General features: G+C 42.1%; 1 protein-coding gene across 2 annotated transcripts in view; it reads left to right on the top strand.

Moving 5' to 3' along the window:
• Positions 1–20,069, top strand: part of GRIN2A (glutamate ionotropic receptor NMDA type subunit 2A) — a 368,737-nt gene that overhangs the window by 301,747 nt on the left and 46,921 nt on the right. For both annotated transcript variants that reach the window (XM_061208159.1, XM_061208160.1), the window contains one exon: positions 6,653–6,813. In XM_061208159.1, the coding sequence (XP_061064142.1) occupies positions 6,653–6,813 (161 nt within the window). The remainder of the gene's footprint in view (positions 1–6,652; positions 6,814–20,069) is intronic.

Here is a 20,069-nt window from a genome sequence, read left to right as displayed (position 1 = left end):
GTTTCTCCTGGAGCCCTTCCTTAATAAATCATGGTCACCCAATTTCTTGGCTCACCTAAAGCACATGGCATCTGGGAGGCAGCAGAGAAAGCCCTACACTCAGAGTCAGGAAAGTTGGGTTCCTTTTCCTCTCTGCCACATACTAGCTGTGTGATGCCTTTATTGTTGTGTAACCTTGCTGTGCCCCTAGTTCCTCTCTGAACATTTGGGAATCATCGTTGTGGTAAGGATGGAAGGAGGCTGCACATGTGACTGTGCCCGGTAGCCTGTGACTGTGCCCGGTAGCCTGTAACTGTTATGTGATTCCATCACGTCATGGGAGCAAATGTACAGTTCCTAGAATAAGTGACCAGAGGTACATTGGAAGCAGTGGGAAACCAAGTTTTGGATGAGAAGATTCTTCAAGAAAGTAGTTGGCAGCATATTTTGCTTTTTGTTGCTATTTTCAATAGCAAGGGGGAAAAATCCCTTGCTACCTAGTTTTGGGTCTAATAACATGACTGCTTGTGGGAAAACTAATTAGAAACACTAATAGTTAGACTGACCTTCTCTGACTTGGAAACATCTAGTAACAGATACCATATCCTCATGAGATACAGCTCAGTTTCCATGCTCAGAGTGTTAGCAGCAAGCAGATAGCTCTTAATTAAATGTTTGATACAATTAGATAAACAGCAAAATTCCTAGAGTAAATAAGCTAAATGCTCCCAGAAGATTAATGGCAGATACACCAAGAAAGTCCGCAAAATAAAAATCTATATTGAATCAATTTATTTTAATATGTACACAAGTGTTCTTTTTTTTTTTCTTTCTGTCTTTTTGTCATGAATACCTGTGTAACAACTCAGGTTTATAATACTTTTAAGCCATTTGCATACCTGCTGTGAAAGAAGCACCTTTGGAGCCCACGGTGTGCTCAGATGAGCTTGGGGTTAAATTATACGTAGGTGAATTCATGGGTAGATGCTCCCCTAGGAATTATTAAAGAAGTTGGAATGTTGGTGGCGACCCTTCCCAAAATGTTGGGTGTTACTGTGGTTGGTGAAATCCATCCCTGGGAGGCAGACTAATGTAGTGGAAAAAGCAACACCATAGGGGTCAAATGGATCTGGATTCAAATCCTGACCTTGCCATATAGTAGTTGTATGGCCTTCAGTGTGTCAGTATCCCCACAGCTTAATTTCCTGATGGGGGGGTTTAATACCATTCTGGCGAGGTTGATATGAGGATTAGGAATAATCCTCACACCGTGCCTGGCACGTGGTAGATAATCCTATTATAAATGGTATTTCTTCCCTCAACCCTCCTCCCACCCCCCTCCACTACCTCTCCCCTCTCCTCTTCATCTCCCTCCTCTCCCTCCTCATGACCGTCACTATTGCCTAATTCGAACCATTCCTCACTTCTGGGGTCTGAAATATTATTGCACGGAGTTGGCCTTTTGTGACAGCAATGGAGGAAATTTGGGGAATGTACCTTGTGGATGAGCCCATAAATGTGTTCTCGTGGAGTTGTGCTGGGTGAGCCTCGTCCACCATTCTTATTGGTTGAGTGGAGGCCTCTGAGCCTCTCCTCCCTCTTAAGGACCACAGCAGTTCGATGCTACATCCAGAAGCATGTGGATCTTCACCAGTAAGGAGAAGACCTTACTAGAAACGGGGGCTCTAGTAGCCAGACATTCCTGACTTATGTCCACAGAAGATAGATATTTTTAATAATTGTGTATTTTTTGGTTCACAAGAGAAATAAAGAAATGTCCTGATTAATTGCCGCATTTTTCCTAGAAGTTTTACTTCCCAGACCTGTATCTCTACTTCGTCCATCATAATGCACTTGCTATGACTTATTCGCTGGAATGACTCTCAGACCTGTCCACATACCAAATGGAAAAAAAATGTAGAATACAATCCTCTGATCTTCTGTTCTCTACATTGGAGGGAAACTGGATCCTTTATTTGACTAAAGTCATGCTGGGTAACAACAGGTGATAAGGTGATGTTTATCAAGCATTAGGGGATGCCATTAAACACTCTAATTGCAAAAGCAATCTTCAGTTTACAGATGGAGAAACAGAGGCTCAGAGAGTTTAAGCAACTGCCCCAAATGTCTCAGTTCCAAAGTAGCAGATGAAAAGCCCAAGGCCAGGTGCAACCAGTTAATATGAACCATGAGGGCAACCTTGAGAGAGAAGCTGTAAGGAGTTCTGCTGACTCTGGGCTTCATGATTACATTGCCCTGTGGTCTTGTTGATGGGGGAGACCTCTGCACCACCCCTTCCTGCACTGGAGCCCATATTCGTTTCTTCCTGCTTGCACGTGGAACTCTCTGGGAGAAAGTTGCATCAGCAATCATTCCCCTAAGAAACACAGAGTGTGCCCTCGACGCTAGGCCCTGGGATTCCGGCGATGAGTCATCCTTGCCTCTATTTTTCACACTGTAGGTCGTGACTCTTTAGGGAGTCATGAAATTAATTTAAGAGTTGTGACCATTAAAATAGTAGATCACCATGGATTACATCAGAGTATATCCTAAGTAGAAAGTGTGTGTTTACAGGGTGGAGATGGAAGATGTATTGTGAGTCATGCTTTAAAAAGTTTGACAGCCTTTAGTTGAGCGGGAAAGGTTCCTAGGGCTGGGTGCCAGGCTGAATTTAGTGTGGGTGAGGGTACAATCAAGGCCAGAGAGGTGTGGAAATTCATCACCGAGGCTGAATCTCTGTCTCTATCGCTGTGCAAACCAAACGCAGGGAAGGAAGGGAATCTAAAAGAGCTGCGTGTCTCCTCTGCTACAGATGGTGAGTGAAGGGGAAGGCAGTTAGGCAAATAGGCCATCAGATGTCTCGGGAGATTGGGAGCGGCTGCTACAATGACTAGATTTATGAGCAGTGCTGCTGCCTCTGTGCCCCTGAGCCGACAGCTGCTGTGCAAACAGGCCTGGGCTGGTGCCTCCCACTTTTAGGTGGTGCATTGAGGCACTGCTTGCCTGAGTGAGTGCAAAGAGCATTTGCTGTTCACACACACACACACGCTTGTTCACACACATGCTTGTACACACACACTCTTGTACACACGCTTGTACACACACGCTTGTACACACGCTTGTACACACACACTTGTACACACACACGCTTGTACATACACACACGCTTGTACACACGCTTGTACATACACACACACTTGTACACACACACGCTTGTACACACACACGCTTGTACACACACACACGCTCCCAACACAAGGCACCCAGCAGGAGGACCTCATTTGGACAATGCATGGCCACTTCCCCCAAATCCAGTTATGGCTGCTTATTAGGCAGCAGCATGCCTAATTTAAGGGGAGCAATCTTCAACTGGAAAGTTTAATTAACAGTGCAAAGAAGTGTGAGTCTAGAAAAAAGAATAGTGTTTTTGATTAGCCTGACTCTTGGGTAAACTTGGACGCTTCCTCCGGCAGTTCACAGTTCCGTGGAAGACATGGTGACGTGGAAATCTGAGAGACTTCTGGATCCCAGCCCTGGTTCTGCCGGAGATTTGCTGGCTGTCCTTCCCTCTCTGGGTCTCAAGGTCCTCACCTCTAAAAGAGGAGAGGTCGCTAGTAATGGTCTCGGAGGAATGATAGAGTTCAGACCTCAGGTTTGAAATCTGGGCTGCTGTTTACAAGGAGCGTAATCTTAAGTAGGTCATGGAATCTCTCTGAGCCTCAGTTTCTTCATCTGTAAAATGGAGCCTCAAAGATTAGCTACCGGGCAGGGTTGTTGTGAGTATTAAATGAGCCAGTGTTTGTAAAGTTTTCAGCACAGTGCTGGCCCCCAGCAAATCCTCAAAACATGTTAGTCATTATAATCATCACTTTCTAGTTCCAGAATTCCATATTTCATAGAAAAGTGAGGCCCAGGTTACTTTTTTGCCCACGATGACGGCAGAAATGACGAGTAAGAGTAGTTTTATTTTTGAGTGCTTACTCTGTTGCAGGCACTATTCTCATTACTTGGCAAAAGTTGTAGTTTTAGATCTTCCCATTGACCCCATAAGGGAAGTACTCATGTGTTTCCCACTTTGCAGACGGAAAATAAGCGGAGGCAGTGGGAAGTAAGGTGGCTTCTCTAAGGCCCAACAGTCTGTAAGGGATAGAACCTGACTTTGGAACCTGTGAGGCTGAGCTCACACTTGTAACCATTGCCTTGTGCTGCCTCTAGATTTTAACTGTATTTCTGGGACTTAGACCTAGTTCTCTGGACTCCCAATCTGGTTAGGTTGCCCCAAACACTGAAGGCGTGAACAGATGGGGAGCAAAGAAACTTTTCTCTTCCCTTCTAGATAGTTCTGCCTGGTCTAAGAATTAAATTGACATGAGGCAGATTAACAGGAGAAAATCTAACTTAATTTCTTACATACGGGAACCCCACATATATGAGAGGTTCAGAGACAGAAATGTAAAATGAGGTAGATGTGCCATCCTGAGCTAAGGAATAGGCTAGGGGCCTGGGGCTCCAGAGGGGAGGAGGGTAATTCACAGGATGATGAGAAGAGCAGACGTTGAGTAATTAAATGTTTGCCTGTCATAGGTCATAAAATGTTATTTCTGGTAATAACTCTTATTATGGGCAAGGCCCCCAATTTAAATTCTTTTAACGGAGCAGGGAAAGTTCCTCTTGAGCCCACAGGGTCTCAATTGCCTTCAGCTCAAAATAAATCATGTGCCAAAGTGGCACATCTGGAGGAAGGGATAAATTAGGAGTTTGGGATTAGCAGATACAAACTACTATATATAAAATAGATAAACAACAAGTCCTACTGTATAGCACAGGGAATTATATTCAGTATCTTGTAATAAACTATAATGGAAAAGAATATGAAAAAGAATATATATATTCTTATATATATATATCCATATATATATATATGAATCACTTTGCTGTACACCAGAAACTAACACAACCTTGTAAATCAACTATACTCCAATAAAAATTTTTTTAAAAAAGAATAGAAAAATTCAAGACCAGATAGCTTCACTGGTGAATTTTACCAAATAGTTTTAAAGGAGAATTAACACCAATCCTTCTCAAACTCTTGAGAAAAATAGAGGAGGAACACTACCTAACTCCTTCTCTGAGGCCAGAATTTCCTTGATACCAAACTAGACAAAGGAATCACAAGAAAAAAAATGATAGACCAATATCTTTTTAAAATATTGATGCAAAAATCCTCACCAAAATACCAGCAAACCAAATCAAGCAGCAGCATATAAAAAGAAAAATATGCCATGACCAAGTGAGATTTAGCCCAAGAATGCATGGGTGATTAAACGGATGAAAATAAGTCAATGCAGTACACAACATTAATAGAATGAAAAAATAACCACATGATCAAAGTGACACATGTTGGAGAGGCCTGACCCCCTTCACAGACAACATCAGCCAATCAGGGAAACCCAGTAGAGCATGGGCAGTGAGCCTTGATGGAGGCTCAAGAGGCCATACCAGGCATGGGCATCACCGGGAAGCTAATGGTTAGTATGGACTTCAGCTTAAGAAACGTTCATGGAACCTGCCATTATGCCTGGGATGTGTTAGGACCCCAATAAGTATTGCAGGCGTGCATGAGCGAATGAATGAATGATGGCTGGAGAATGAGTGAATGACATAGAGTCTTTGTATGGGAAGAAAAATAATTGTCCCTCTACCCTTCCAGGTTCTTGGTGGAGACCCCCACCCTCCATAATAAATGACAGATTTAACAGGAGAAAAACATGTATACCATCTGTATATATGGGAGATACGCAAGAAAACTGAGTAGCTCCCTGAAATAGTCCAAACCACCAGCTTAAATACTATCTTCAGCTGAAGACAGAAGAAAGATGTAGGGTAATGGGAGGCGTGATGGGGGTGGGGGGAGAAGGAAAGGCCAGTTCTGGGAGGAGACCAGGAAGAGCACAGTAAACAAGGGTATGGTAGTGATGCAGATTTAAGTTGCTGCCTTCTCCATTGATAAGAGTTTTAGAGATTTAGTCATCCTCTTCCAGATACAGAGAGGAAGACACCCTCATGAATATAAGATTTTGCCTCTTCCAAAAGAGTTAACTTCTACTCAGTTTTCAGAGTTTCTCCTGTGTCTGCTGTTTCTTAAAAAATAACCAGCCCCCAGATAATCCGTATGCCAAAGAGGCATATTTCGGGACTGGCAAATTCTGCTCCCCTTTGTCATTTTCTGGGTGAGGTGAAAGAAATTGTAAACGGGGTCCAGAGGAGGGAGTGATTGGTGAGGATCTCAGAAAATTTCATGATAAGGCAGATGAATGAACTGAAGTCATACGTTAATTCCAGCTTAATCAGCATTTCCTGAGCGCTGCCCGTGAGCCTAGGACGAGGCCGGTCTCTATAATGGAGACGAAAAATTCCGTCCAACAGATACCTATTGCACACCCAGCCAGCCCCTGTGCTGGGCACTGAGGAGCAGTGAGGAAGAAGACAGACACTGTTTCTGACTTCCTGGAGCTCCCAGACCAGTGGAAGGTGTGATTAAGTAGAAAGGAAGCACAAAAATGAGTGGGTTTTTACTGTCCTGTGCTAGCGCATGCATGTGTGTAACTCCTGAGGCAAGACAGAATGATGGCTGATTCTTCCTCCTCCTCCTTCTTTCTCTGTCTCTCTTCAGTTTCAGAGACCTCACGACTATTCCCCTCCCTTTCGATTTGGCACGGTGCCCAACGGCAGTACGGAGAGAAACATTCGGAACAACTACCCCTACATGCATCAGTACATGACCAAATTTAATCAGAAGGGAGTAGAGGACGCCTTGGTCAGCTTGAAAACAGGGTAAGGATGACGGTTTCTTTTGCTCTGCAGGCCTGTCCATCCACACACCTTACAGAAAATGACTCTGCACGCCTTACCTTTGTGCTTGTCTGCCCCCACTGTTGTATGTTCTCGAGAGCCAAGCCGGAAGTCAAGGAGGCCCCCAGTTGAGGGCTGCTTTTGCTAATCTGATGAGTATCACAGGCTTCCTTCTGAGTTGTGTTAAGAAAAAGCAAATCCAGGACACTTTGAAATGCAGAGAACCAGAGGGGTTTCTTAAACTGATAAAGAAGTTGGTCCAACTCAATGGGATATTTTAGCCAATAGGGAGATCTAAGGAGATGGAGTTTATTTAAAGTGGTGAAAACAAAGTACTGTAAGTTTTTATCTAATTTTAGATAGGAGTTTATGGCATGTAGCTTTCTGTGAAAACTGAGTGTCACATTGAGGAAGAAGAAAGGAAATATGGAGAGAAAAGCTGAGAACTCAGTCTCTCTAAAGGTACAGCTAACATTTCCGTCTACCTGTTGGCATTGTGGAGGATAGCAGACACGAAATAACTGAAGCTGTAAACAGAAGACCTGTTTTATGACCTTGGACAGTTCTTCAATCGCTCTCAGCCTCATACATAAAATGGGAATAATGATAGGACCTAATTCATAGGAGTTTTATGAGGATTAAGAGAGAAAATTTGCTGTAAAGCATTTCGGACAGTGCCTGGCACAGAGATAGGACATAACTGCTAGTGTTGTTATTTGGTGTAAAGGTTAAATTCTATTCCATGGACTCGTCAACGTTTTGAAAAGTCAGGGAAGTGTGAAATGTGTTTTTGAAAGGGTTCCATTAAAAAAGATTCTGTTTTAAATGAAAGGATTGTTTATTAAGGAAAGTTTTGCTTATCCAGAAAATTTACTTACGTGGACCATCTCAATTGTTAGGGATCCCTGGCAAGTAAAACGGGATGTAGTGCATGCTCCTTGCCGATTAATGCACAGCTTCTTCCTGTGGGCTGTTCTGCAGGCCCATTGCGAAGGCCTTGCTGCTTCTTTGTGTCTGGTGGGGCAGAGGGGGCCCCTCTAAACCATCAAGCCCGGATCTCTGCATAATTTCCAGGAGCTTTGGCCAATGACATTTTGTCATTTCAGTCTCTTTGGAATCTCTTTGGTATCTCAACAGGGGCTGGGACAGCATTTATTTAGAAGCTGAACCCATTTCTTATCTAAAACTCATTCACACACTGCTCATTCTGGCTTGGAATGACTTTTTAAAACTTTTTACTAAAAAGCATAACAAAAAATGCAGAGAAGTACAAGTATTAAGTATACTGCTGGGTGACTTTGTCCAAACTGATCTGACCATCCAGGTCAATTAACAAGATGTCACCAATCCCTACAACCCCCCACCACACACACACACACACACACACACACACACACACAGACACACACACCCTCTTCCAGTTACTATCTTCGTGGATCATCCTCACTTCTAAAGCAGTAGATTCTTTTGCCCTGTTATTCTAACATATAATAAAATCATACCGTATGTTTTCTTTTTTGTTTGTCTTTATTTGACTCACCATTCTGTTAGTGAGATCACTGCATGTCATTCCAGTTCTTTCACTCTCATTGCTGTGTAGAATTTCACTGTGGGGATATAGCACAATGCACACATCTTTCCTAATCTTGATGAACGTTAGGGTAGTGTCCCATGTGGGGCTATTATGAGTACAGCTCCTAAGGGCTTTCTCCTACGTGTTTTTGTTGTACAAGTGAGTACATTTTTCTTGTTATATACCTAAGAGCGGAAATTGCTGAGCTATAGAATGTGGTATGTTCAATTTTAGTAGATACCAGAAAAGACAAAGTTTTGATGACTTTGCAGCTTAGCCATGGGTATGGGTTTTTGTTTGTTTTCACTGTGGTCCTTTCATCGTATATACTGTTGCTTTGGACAGACCATGAGCATAAATGTGATGACAATGGTTAGAAAAAATGGTTGAAGGCTGGCTGTTTCCCTCCTCATCCATCTGCCACCCAGAACACAAAATGGGTTGTTTTCTTTCTTTTTCACTTTTTTTAAATAATGCAAACAAAAAGGAGTAGAGAAATAGAAACCATCCCTGGCCATAAATTGTGCAAATTGTTCTCGGGAAGCCATATAATAGTTATAACATCCATCTTAGCAAACTTGGGCAGATGGTGGGTTTACCCTATATTCAATCTCCCATGAGGGGGATGCATGACACTATTACTTTAAACGCAGAAACTAGAGCTAAAGGGGTGTGAGTCTTTTCTTTTTAAGAAATAACTACATGCGCCCTTAGGGGTAAGGACGTTCCTGCTCGTTCTTGGAGATTCTGTCTCAGTGGAGTTAGTATCAGGGGAAGCCACTTACATGTTTAACAGGCTTCTCAGTGAATTATTTAAGTTGTTTAAAGTAAATTTTGAATAGATAGTACATTTACATGATTCAAAAATCAAAAAGTAGTATATAAAAAGATAAACAGTGAATAGCCTTCCTTCCACACTGTTCCTTATTTGCCTAGTACCCTCCGTAGTAGCCACATTTACTACTTTCCTGTGTGTCCTTCGAGATCTTTCTCTATCAAAGCATAAACAGCTACAGAGTTATTTTTTAAAGATTTGTAGTCTTTCATCGTGTGACTGTATCATACGGTATTTAGTCAGTCTCCTACTAATGGATATTTAGGATATCATTTTTTGTTGTTACAAACAATACTGCAGTGAATATCCTCACCTATGTGTCACATCCAATGTCAAATAAATTTCTTGGACTGCTGGGTCAAAGACTACACGTAGTAGTAATTTTGACAGACATTGACAGATTTCCCTCCCAAGGAAATTCACCTTTACCATCAATGAATGAGGGTATGTATCTCCCCAAAATCTTTGCCAACACAGCGTATCATCAATCTTCTAAAATTTTGCTAAGATGATAGGTAAAACATGTGCCAAAATATTTTTTAATATGCACCATCTTATTATCAGTAGATTTTTACCAAATGTAATGAAAAGCCTTCTGCAATTCCTTTTTTGAAAGTGTGCCTCATTTTTTTCTGTTGATTTGATGGTTTTTCTTATTAATTTATCTATTAGAGAAATGAGCCCTTTATTTGTGGTGTGATTACAAATGTTTGTCCCAGTTTTTTTGCTGCTGTTAGTTTGTCTTTTGAGCTTGTAGTTATTTTTTTCCACGGAGATCTATGTTTTTTATAGTCACACCTATCAATCTTTTTTATGGCTTCTGGAGTTGGAGTCGTAATTCAAAAGTCCTTTTCACTCAGGTTACAAAATAATTTTCTCCTGTTTTCTATTTTGGTGGCATTTTTAATATTCGGAATTTTTCTTGGTGTAGAGTATGAGAGATGAATACAACTCCTCAAATGATTATGAGAACCAAAATTTAAGAACTGCCACCACCGAACTGCACCAAGATCTGACAAGCTCTTTGTGTTGATCGTATCTGTTCATCATCCCGAGACTTCTGTCTTTCAAGTGTCTACTTCACCACACTTAGTTGCCTTTTCCCTCTCCCATCTCATTTGCTTTTAAAATTTTTCGTTATGAAAAACATTACTTTAAAATATGAAATGTATTATGAAATAATTTTACAAGAGTAAGTATCATGAGGGTTTAAGGAATAATAAAACAAACTTCTCATGTAATAATAATAATAAACTCCAGCTTTAAAAAATAGTCATTCCCTTCCTTCACCTTGTACAGCATCTCTAGAAGTTTGTATCCCTCTGGAAGGTAGAGGGAGGTACCCTATGTGTTTCTGAATTGTTGAATTTCAGGATATTCCTACCCCCAATACCCTTAAATCCAGTGAGGCTTGGCTTAAAAATCCCAGAGCATGTAGCTCAGCTACTGGGTCCTGCCCCTCCACCCACAGGTCTCAGTGATATCTGTGGCTTAGTGAATATATGTTCGTATACACCAGGGTCAGTGAAATGGGGAGGCTTCTTTATGGGTTGTAACTTCCTGGAAGAGTCTGGGACACAAGAGGGATTTTGCATTGTGGTTGAAAGAGGGCCCCAGCTTGGTTTGAGTCTGGGCTCTATCATTAGCTAACTGTGGCCTTAGACAAGTCATGTCACCTCTCTGAACCTCAGTTTCCCTATCTAAAAAGTGAAAGGGCTGGATTCTCCGATCTCTGAAATAATTCTGAGATTCTTTTACTTGTGTCAACACTTGAACACTTATTTAGAACTTTCCAAAATACAAAATCCAGACAAACCACAATTATAAACAGCTGTCATTTTTGCAGAAAGGATTTAGAATAATTCTCCAAAGCTGGGTGTCTCCAAGCCTGGCCACTGGACCAGCTCTACCTGAATCAAATGGTTACTTGTAAAAACGCAGATTTCTGGACCCAACACAAGACCTTCTCTTTAGTGATGGAGCCTGTGAATTTGCATTTTAACAAGCGTGCTGCTGCTCCGGGTGATTTGATACAAGCTAAAATTTGAGAACTACTATTCTAAAAGAGTTCAAGAAATACATTACGCATATAAAGAGTAAGCCAGCCAATATAAACATGTAGCTTAGCTTCGGGATGCAGAATCACCTCAGAGCATAGGGACAGAGAAACTTGAAACTGAGTTGTTAAGTGTCGTTTGAAACTAAGTTGTTAAGTATCATTGTTTGTTGAAATTTATAATAAATGGAGATAAAGTATCCCAGAAAATATCAAGTAAGTCAGTGAGAAAGTAGGATTTGCACCAAATGTTTGTTGTACAAACATTGATAGGGGAGGTTTTCCAGGAACAGGTCTGTTCTGACATGTGGGGTTCTCCCGAACCAGAGGTGGGCGAGCATTTCATGACCCCAGGTTTCTACACCAACGTTTCGCAAAGCGTAGCCTGAGTCTGAATCAGTAGCGGTGCTAATAAAGATGTGGATTCCTGAGCCCCACTGAGCCAACAGAACCAGAATCTCTGGGGCAGGGGCCTGGGAATCTGCATGCTTTAACAAGCTCTTCAGGTGATTCTGATGCACACTAATCAAATTTTGGGACCATCTGCTTTAGAAGAGGGAACTGAAGCTGAAATGAATGGAGACAGATTTAGATTTATAAATGCTCAGTCATCAGAAGCTGATGTTCTCCAAGCAGTTTTGGCAAGTAGGCAAAACTGCAAGCATAGCACTTATGCCAGATTTAAATTAAACAATCAACATTCCTACGACTCTGAAGAGGCTAATATTTGAAGACATAGTGGGATGGTTTATGTTTTTTACTTTAACTGATTTTCATGTCCAATTATGTGTATGTAAATTTATGAAAAAGTCCCAGTTTCCTTTAGAAGCTTTAATTTTCGGCCTTCAGGCCCCCCAGTTCCCTGTCTGATTTCATTTCCAGCCCAACAATGTTGGGAAACAGACGGGCATCTTTTGCCTTCACTTACATTGAGTAGTTTGGGAGAAGAATTGGAAAGGAGGGTTGCCTTTTGCCAATAGGCATTTTTCTACAAGGCCCAAACTGTATAATGTGTCTGTAAAAATAAAAGGATGAGGGTGGTCACATCTATTTGCAAGTGTCTGAACTGCCTTTATAGAAGAGGTGAGCACTGAACCCTGTCCTAAGACGCAGCTTCTCCAAGCCTGCAGGGGTGAGGAATCCCCGTTTTGAGAGGTTCATTCATTGACTATTGAGAGATGGTGTTCTGTGAGGAATGGACAGGACCAAGAAGAGGAAGGGCTCAGAATGAGCAGAGGCGCGGAGGATCACAAATTTAGGTTTGGATGAGTTAAGTCGGCATTGCCTTTGGGACAACATCATCATATTTCATCTCTGCATTGATTGAAACCGAACAATCTGTGAGATGCAGCTCCAAGCGCTTCACATGCATAATGTCATTTAATCCTCAGAACACTCCTAAGAGCTGCGTACTATCACTCCTATGACCTGAGTACTATTACTCCTATGACCTGAGTAGTATTATTCCTTTGAGCAGTGTACTATTACTCCTATGAGCTGGGTACTTTACTCCTTCGAGCTGGGTACTATTACTCCTATGAGCTGGGTGCTTTAAGAGATGAAGAACCTAAGGCTCTACAAGGTTAACTAATTACCCAACACGCTATTTAACTAAGAACTTACGTTGTAGAATTATTGACTGTAGGAGTTAGGCTTGCTTCCCAACTTGGCAGTGCCGGGGAGGCAGCTGGATATATGAGGTCAGAGCTCAAGGGAGAATTGGAGACTGAAGTTAACGTATTATATTACTAGGGAGGAAGAAATGTTCCTCTACCCTTCTAGATTCTTATGGCCGGTCTGAGAATTAAACCGACGTGAGGCATATTAACAAGAGAAAATCAAACAGAAGTTTAATAACGTGTATACATGAGAGAGACCTGAGTAACTCTCCAAAATGGCCAAACCCTCACCTTAAATACCATCTTCAGCTAAAGACAGAAGAAGATGTTGAGGGTAGTGGTTTGGGACTTCAGAGGGGAGGAAGGCAATTCACATGGAGACGGAAGAGCAAATGCTTGGTAAATAAACACTTGTTGGACCAGGCAGAGACAGTGTAGTACACTCTGATCTCTGGGCCCTGCCTAGAGTGTTCCTCACCACACTTAGCCCACCATATTCTCTGCTGACAGCTCTAATCTGGGAACAGGCCCTCAATCTAATTCTTTCAGGCAGTTAGGAGGAAGGTCAGAGTTTCTTCTTGAGTCTTTTGGGCCTTGATTGTTTTCAGCTTGAAGTAATCTGCATGCCATAGAGATTCTTCGGGGTGGCAAATTTTATATATATGTATATATATATATTTAATATTGTATATAATATACATGTATTATATAATACATAATTATCAATTGACAATCTGTGAGTTGATAAGATCATAGCATCCTTCTTTCCGTCCTCAAAAGAAACTGGTCCAGGGATGTTGAACTTGCCAAGGTAGACCAGGAGGGCATAAGGATGCTCTTTGATGTTGAGTTGCCATGCAGAGCAAGTTCTTTCAAGGGTGCCATCTGAGCACGATTTATGAGCTATATTTTGTCAGTCAAGCAGAATCCCACTCAGAGGGTTCATTTCCAGATGCTGAGTTCGATAACAGGCGTAGACCTCAAGGTTCAGTGAGCTGTTGTCTTAACTGGAATAGCGTCGTCTCCAGAGAACATCGGAGCTACAGTGACCTGGTTTCTGAGATCCACCCCCACACTGCAAGTAAAGCTCAGAAATAATTGCTACCACATCAGAGAGGTAGGAATTTTACCCTTAATAAAAACTCAAGGAAGCAGAGACATCTTTTTTGTACTTGAAATTATCTCTTGTGAAACTCCATTAAAACTATATTAATGGATGTTCAAGACCACCCATAAAGTATTAAAAATAGAAAAAAATGGGGGAAAAGTTGAATAAAATGGGATCCCAATTCTGTAAAGATGGAAAGAGAAGGAAAGAGAGAAAAGAAGAAAGGAGACTGAAATGAAATACATCAAAGTTTATCAGAGATATTGCTAGATGATGAGGGTTGTGGGCTTCTTTCTACCCCTTTTATACTTAACACATTTTCTGCAACAAAAGTATTACTTATAATAAGAAGAAAAAAAGTTTCTTTTGAACATAATTCTTCAGTTCTTTCTGCATTTCCTTCGGGTATTTGTACACAAGTTCATAGTTTACACACATTGAATCGGTGTCCATGCAAATCTGTTTGACTTTTCTCAGTTAAATCTGTACGGTTTTGTTGGACAATTATCACATTTAATGACTAGGGGATATTTCACTGAGCTAGAGGAAAATTAATTAATTTAACTTTTACTGCTATGCATTTTCATCATACCTTGTCTGGCATTGGAGGGCCCTCCAAGAAATAGTTATTTCAGAAACCTTGCTGATACCATTATTGTACCAATTTGTTCACAATGTCATCCTACCTTATTTCTCAGACTTCTGTACCGTAAACAGCATTGTTTTTCTTCACTGTAAGGTTCTTTTATCTTGTGGACAACGCAAGTCCTGTAACTACTCGTAGTGTTCTTTTTGCTTGGGTTTCTACATAATTCGGAGCTTAATTTATGATCTTCTGTTAGCAACTGCGGAGAGCTTATGGCCTGAATATCTGCTTTCAGACTTTCCCTAAACCCTTACCTGCTATTCCATCTCGGAATTCAGTTCACTCAAATTGCTTTATCCATATGTTTAAACCTTCTTCTACTGCAGTTTGAATAACCTGCCTGAATTGTTTTGGGAACTAAGAGAGGTATTTCGAACTGACAGATACCATTTACTGGGAGCTTACCTATGTGCCAGGTACTGTTCTGAATGCTTTGCCTGCAGTATCTTATTTAAACCTCATAACAACCCTATGAGATAATGATTATCATGATTTTCATTTACAATCGAGGAAATAATAGGCACAGAGAGATTAAAGTAGCTCGTCTGTGGTCACACTTGCTCCAGAGCCTATGCTTTGAGTCACAACTTAAAATACTAAATATGAACATTCTCGTAACAGTGCACAATTAGCCTGTTTCTAATTACGCAGTATTATACAAAACCAAGAACTAATTTTGTTCATAATTTAAAATGTCTCTTTTTCCTTTGAAAGTCTTGATACTGCTTTTAAAACGGTCAATATTTCTTCTTTCATTGAAATGGAGAAAAAAAATGAACTCACAGAGGAAAACCAACCAAAAAAAGGATGTATTTCTTATATTCGGATACACATGGTTAGGAAATTCTCCCTGGGGAGACTGAACAAGCAGGAGCTTCCTGGCAGATTCCATCTCCTTGTCTCCTTAGGAATCACCTCTGCTTATTGATTGTCAGATGCACATGGAGACTTCAAATATGTCATCTCATTTCATCCTGATTCAGCTCTGCCAAATAGGTGTTGTCTCCATTTTGCAGAAGGTGAAACTGAGGCTCAAGGAGCAGAAGCAACTTGTTCAGAGGTTACGTGATTGGCAGAGCTGGCATTCAGACTCAGCCCATCACCTCTTTCTACTCCTGACATCTAACTGTCTGCTTGTCCTGACAAGTGAAGGATTCTGGGAAGGGTTGGACACCTTTGCTATGAGGCATATGAGGCATGGCGGGGGGGGGTGGGGGGGTGGGAGGTAGAACCAGGGAAGCTGGCGCTCCTGCCCGTCAGTGGCTCAGATTTGGAAAATCTCAGTAGTGTGCTTCCTTTCTCTCCACTGTGAAAACTGTAAACAAGCTCCCACTGACCCAGGTGCTGAAATGGTCTTGGTGTTAAAGCATCAGCCCTGTGTGTTCTCTTGCTCTAGCAGCGGGGAGGAGTGAGTTTTCCTGGTGCCGGGCTAGCTCAGGCCATGGGAGGCCTTAGCACAGGTTGGGAGATGCTGTCCATACCCCGTGGTGAGTGCTCGGGGCCTAGACAGCAGCCTCTGCCTTAGCAAGTCCAGCCTCATTCCGTCGAGGGAAATGCAGGCGGAAGAGCGATAGGAGCTCAGGCACCATGCCTCAGGTTTCCCCGCTGTGGTGGCTCCCTGTGGCTGCCATAACAAATCACCACAAACTTGGGGGTTTAAAACAAGAGAAATGTATTCTCCCCTAGTTCTGGAGTCCAGAAGTTTAAAAGCAAGGTATGGGCAGGGCCACACTCCCTCCGAAGGCTCTGGGGAGAATTGTCCTGTCTCTTCCTGCTTCTGGGGCCTCTTGGCTTGTGGCAGCATCATTCAAATCTCTGCCTATGTCTCCATATGACCTTGTTCCTTGTGTGTCTCCTCTTTTTTCTAATATATTTATTTATTTATTTTTGGCTGCGTTGGGTCTTTGTTGCTGCATGTGGGCTTTCTCTAGTTGCGGCGAGTGGAGGCTACTCTTCATTGCGGTGCACGGGCTTCTCATTGCGGTGGCTCCTCTTGCTGCGGAGCACGGGCTCTACGTGCACGGGCTTCAGTAGTTGTGGCATGCGGGCTTCAGTAGTTGTGGCGTGTGGGCTCAGTAGTTGTGGCGTGTGGGCTCAGTAGTTGTGGCTCACGGGCTCTAGAGCACAGGCTCAGTAGTTGTGGCACACAGGCTTAGTTGCTCCGCAGCATGTGGAATCTTCCCGGACCAGGGCTCAAACCCGTGTCCCCTGCATTGGCAGGCGGATTCATAACCAGTGCACCACCAGGGAAGTCCCTCCTCTTCTTATAAGGGATTTTTCTTCTAAGTCATCAGATTTAGGACCCACCTAAATCCAGGATCATTTTGTCTTGAGATCCTTCACTAATTACATCTGGAAAGACCCAATTTCCAAATAAGATTACATTCCCAGGTTCTGGTGGATGTGAATTTTGGGAGGACACTATTCAACCCAACACACTCCCTTAGGCACCAGTGTGACCTCCTCTGACAGGTGTCCGACGTGAGCACTGCCGCAGAAGGCTCTCCTCCGGGGTCTGTGGGGGAGGCCTCACCGCCCAGCGCTCCACCCGAGTATGCGCTGTGGGGAGTGACCTTGTAGTGCACCCCAATGCCCAGTGCACATGAGTGCAGTACGGGCTCTTGAGTGTAGACCGCCACCATCGGGCAATGCGATTATCATGCTAGCTGGTGTCCATCCCTGCTTCCTAATCTCAGTTGCTTAGCTGTCCTCGCTCTGTGCCAGACGCTCTTATAAGCACTTTACCTATAATTCTTCATTTAATCTTCACAACCGCCCCGTGAGGGTTGGTACATCCAGCATCTCCACTGTGTACACAGAGAAACTATTGTCGGGGTTGGGGAGAAATTTTACTCGACTCTTCTAGCTTTTTCCTGGCTGGTTGAAGAATTAAATTGACAGGAGATAGATTAACAGGAGAAAGGCAAACAAAACTTTAATAACATATATACATGGGAGAGACCCAGGAGAACTGGGTAACTTACCAAAATGGCCCAAGCCTCACCTTAAATACCATCTTCAGCTAAAGGCAAAAGAGGATGTTGGGGGTGGGAGTTTGGGACTTCAAAGAGGAGGAAGGCTGTTCACATGGAGACGGAAGAGCAAATGCTTGGTAAATAAATGTTTGCTGGGCCAGCAGAGACAGTGGGACACAGATGTCTGATCTCCAGGCCCTGCCTGGTTTCCCCCAACACACTTAGCCTGTATTCTTTGCAGACATCTCTGGTGGTAGCTCTATTCTGGGAACAGACCCTTCATCTAAGTTCTTTAGGCAGGTAAGGAGGAGGTGAAAAGAAAGGCTTCCTGAGTCTTCGTTTCCTAAAAATAATCAGCCTAACTTATTCCTCATGCCAAAGAAACACAGTTTAGGATGGCACATTTGGCTCCCCTGCACCGTCATGCAGAGGTTAAGTCCCTTGCCAGGCAAGTGCTTGTAAGCTTCAGAGCTGGGATTTGAACTGGCTGTAGCATTTATGCCCTTAACCACTATGCTGCATTGCTTCTCATTAAAAAATATATTCTCATTGTAAAAAATGCAGATAAATAAGCATCCATTTGACCACGTCCCAATCCCAAATCACCCCCACCCCCACCAGGTAAGCACTGTTACCTGTCTGATATATGTGCCGTTTCTCCTAGACCTTTGTTAGATGCATTTGCATATATTTATATGTTCACACATAATTATAAAATTTTGTTATGTGGGATGCTATCAAACTCTGTGCAGTAAGGCACAGTTTGGTTTTCAATTAATAATGTGGTTTTTTTTTCAAGAGAAATTAAATTTATTTTGAGCTAAATTGTGAGATGTAGCAAAAGCAGTGCCTACCGTGAAATTTATGCCATCAACCAAATACACTGGTAGAAAAATAGATGGGTAAACAATAATGCAAGCATCTACCTTAGGAAAAAATAATAAGAAGAGGATATAACCACAAAGTAAGCAGAATAAAATTATAAAAATCAGAAACGAAATTAATGTAATTGTGGAGAATTGAAGGAGAAAAAAATTTTTAAGCTAGTTCTATGAGTTTTTTTTTTTTTTTGGCTGCATTGGGTCTTCGTTGCTGCACATGGGCTTTCTCTAGTTGCAGCGAGCGGAGGCTACTCTTCGTTGTGGTGCACGGGCTTCTCACTGTGGTGGCTTCTCTTGTTGCAGAGCACGGGCTCTAGGTGCGCAGACTTCAGTAGTTGTGGCACACAGGCTTAGTTGCTCCGCGGCACGTGGGATCTTCCCGAACCAGGGCTTGAACCTGTGTCCCCTGCATTGGCAGGCGGATTCCTTTTTTTTTTTTTTCCACACACACTGTATTTTATTTTTACAGGAGATAAATAAACTGACACCAAGCATTGTAAATGGATGACCACAACAAAAGCAACAATGACGGCAATTACCAAACACGAAGCACACTCATACTATGTCATAATATTGACATTCAGTCCAGTAATCCTCCACTGTAACAGCTCCTTTACTTTGCAGTGAAAATTAATTTGTATATTTTTTGCCTCTGAGTCCTTGTGGGATTTTTTTTTTTATTCAAACAGAAAGTCACAAAAATTATAATCATCCTCATCAGTTCACTCAGTCCCATGTAATTAATTTTTTTTCATCTTGATCTTTTGTTAGCACTTTTATGAATTCATGCTATCAAACTCTGTGCAGTAAGGCACAGTTTGGTTTTCAATTAATAATGTGTTTTGAAGCGCCTTCCATATCTGTAGGTGTCTTTTGCCTTCATTCTCTTTGACGGCTGGAAAGAATTCCATGGTTTGCATACATCACAGTTTATTAGACTGTTTCCCTCCGGGGAGCTCTTAGTAATATGGGCACGTTAAAACTCCATGATGAGTCCTCTATGCACTTCTGCAAGTAATTCTCTAGGAATGATCTCAAAAAGTAGAATTTCTGGGTCAGAGTATTTATACCTTCTAGAAGAGGTTAGTCTTATTCAACTGATGGATTGATTGATTAATTGACTTATTTTCTGAGTGACCCCATGGTGCCGAGCATCAACTTTGGATTGAGAAATACCTAGCTTCATATTCTGACTCTGATAATTACCAACTGTGTGACCTTTGGCAAATTGAATAACCTCTCTGAGACTGTTTCCCACATCTTTCAAATCCTGTCTCCCAGATTCCTTTGAGAATTAAATGAATTGACTTAGGGAAAGTAGCCGGCACTGCATCAGACACATAATAGGGTTTCATTAAATATTGATTCTTTTCCCAGTCTCTCTCTCACTTTCGTATATTTTCTGGCCTTTGAGAGGCCCTGTCTTTCAGTCCTAGTGCGTGGCAAGTTTAGCAGGATCATTGTCACTGCCAGTAGTGTGCTATGATGCTTAAAAGCCAGCATCCTGGATCCGAATTCCCTCTCTGCTAACGTTCAGCTGTGGGA

This window comes from Eubalaena glacialis, chromosome 13, assembly GCF_028564815.1.
Source record: "Eubalaena glacialis isolate mEubGla1 chromosome 13, mEubGla1.1.hap2.+ XY, whole genome shotgun sequence".
Classification (NCBI taxonomy): Eukaryota; Metazoa; Chordata; class Mammalia; order Artiodactyla; family Balaenidae; genus Eubalaena; species Eubalaena glacialis.
This window is presented reverse-complemented; position numbering and strand designations above follow the sequence as displayed.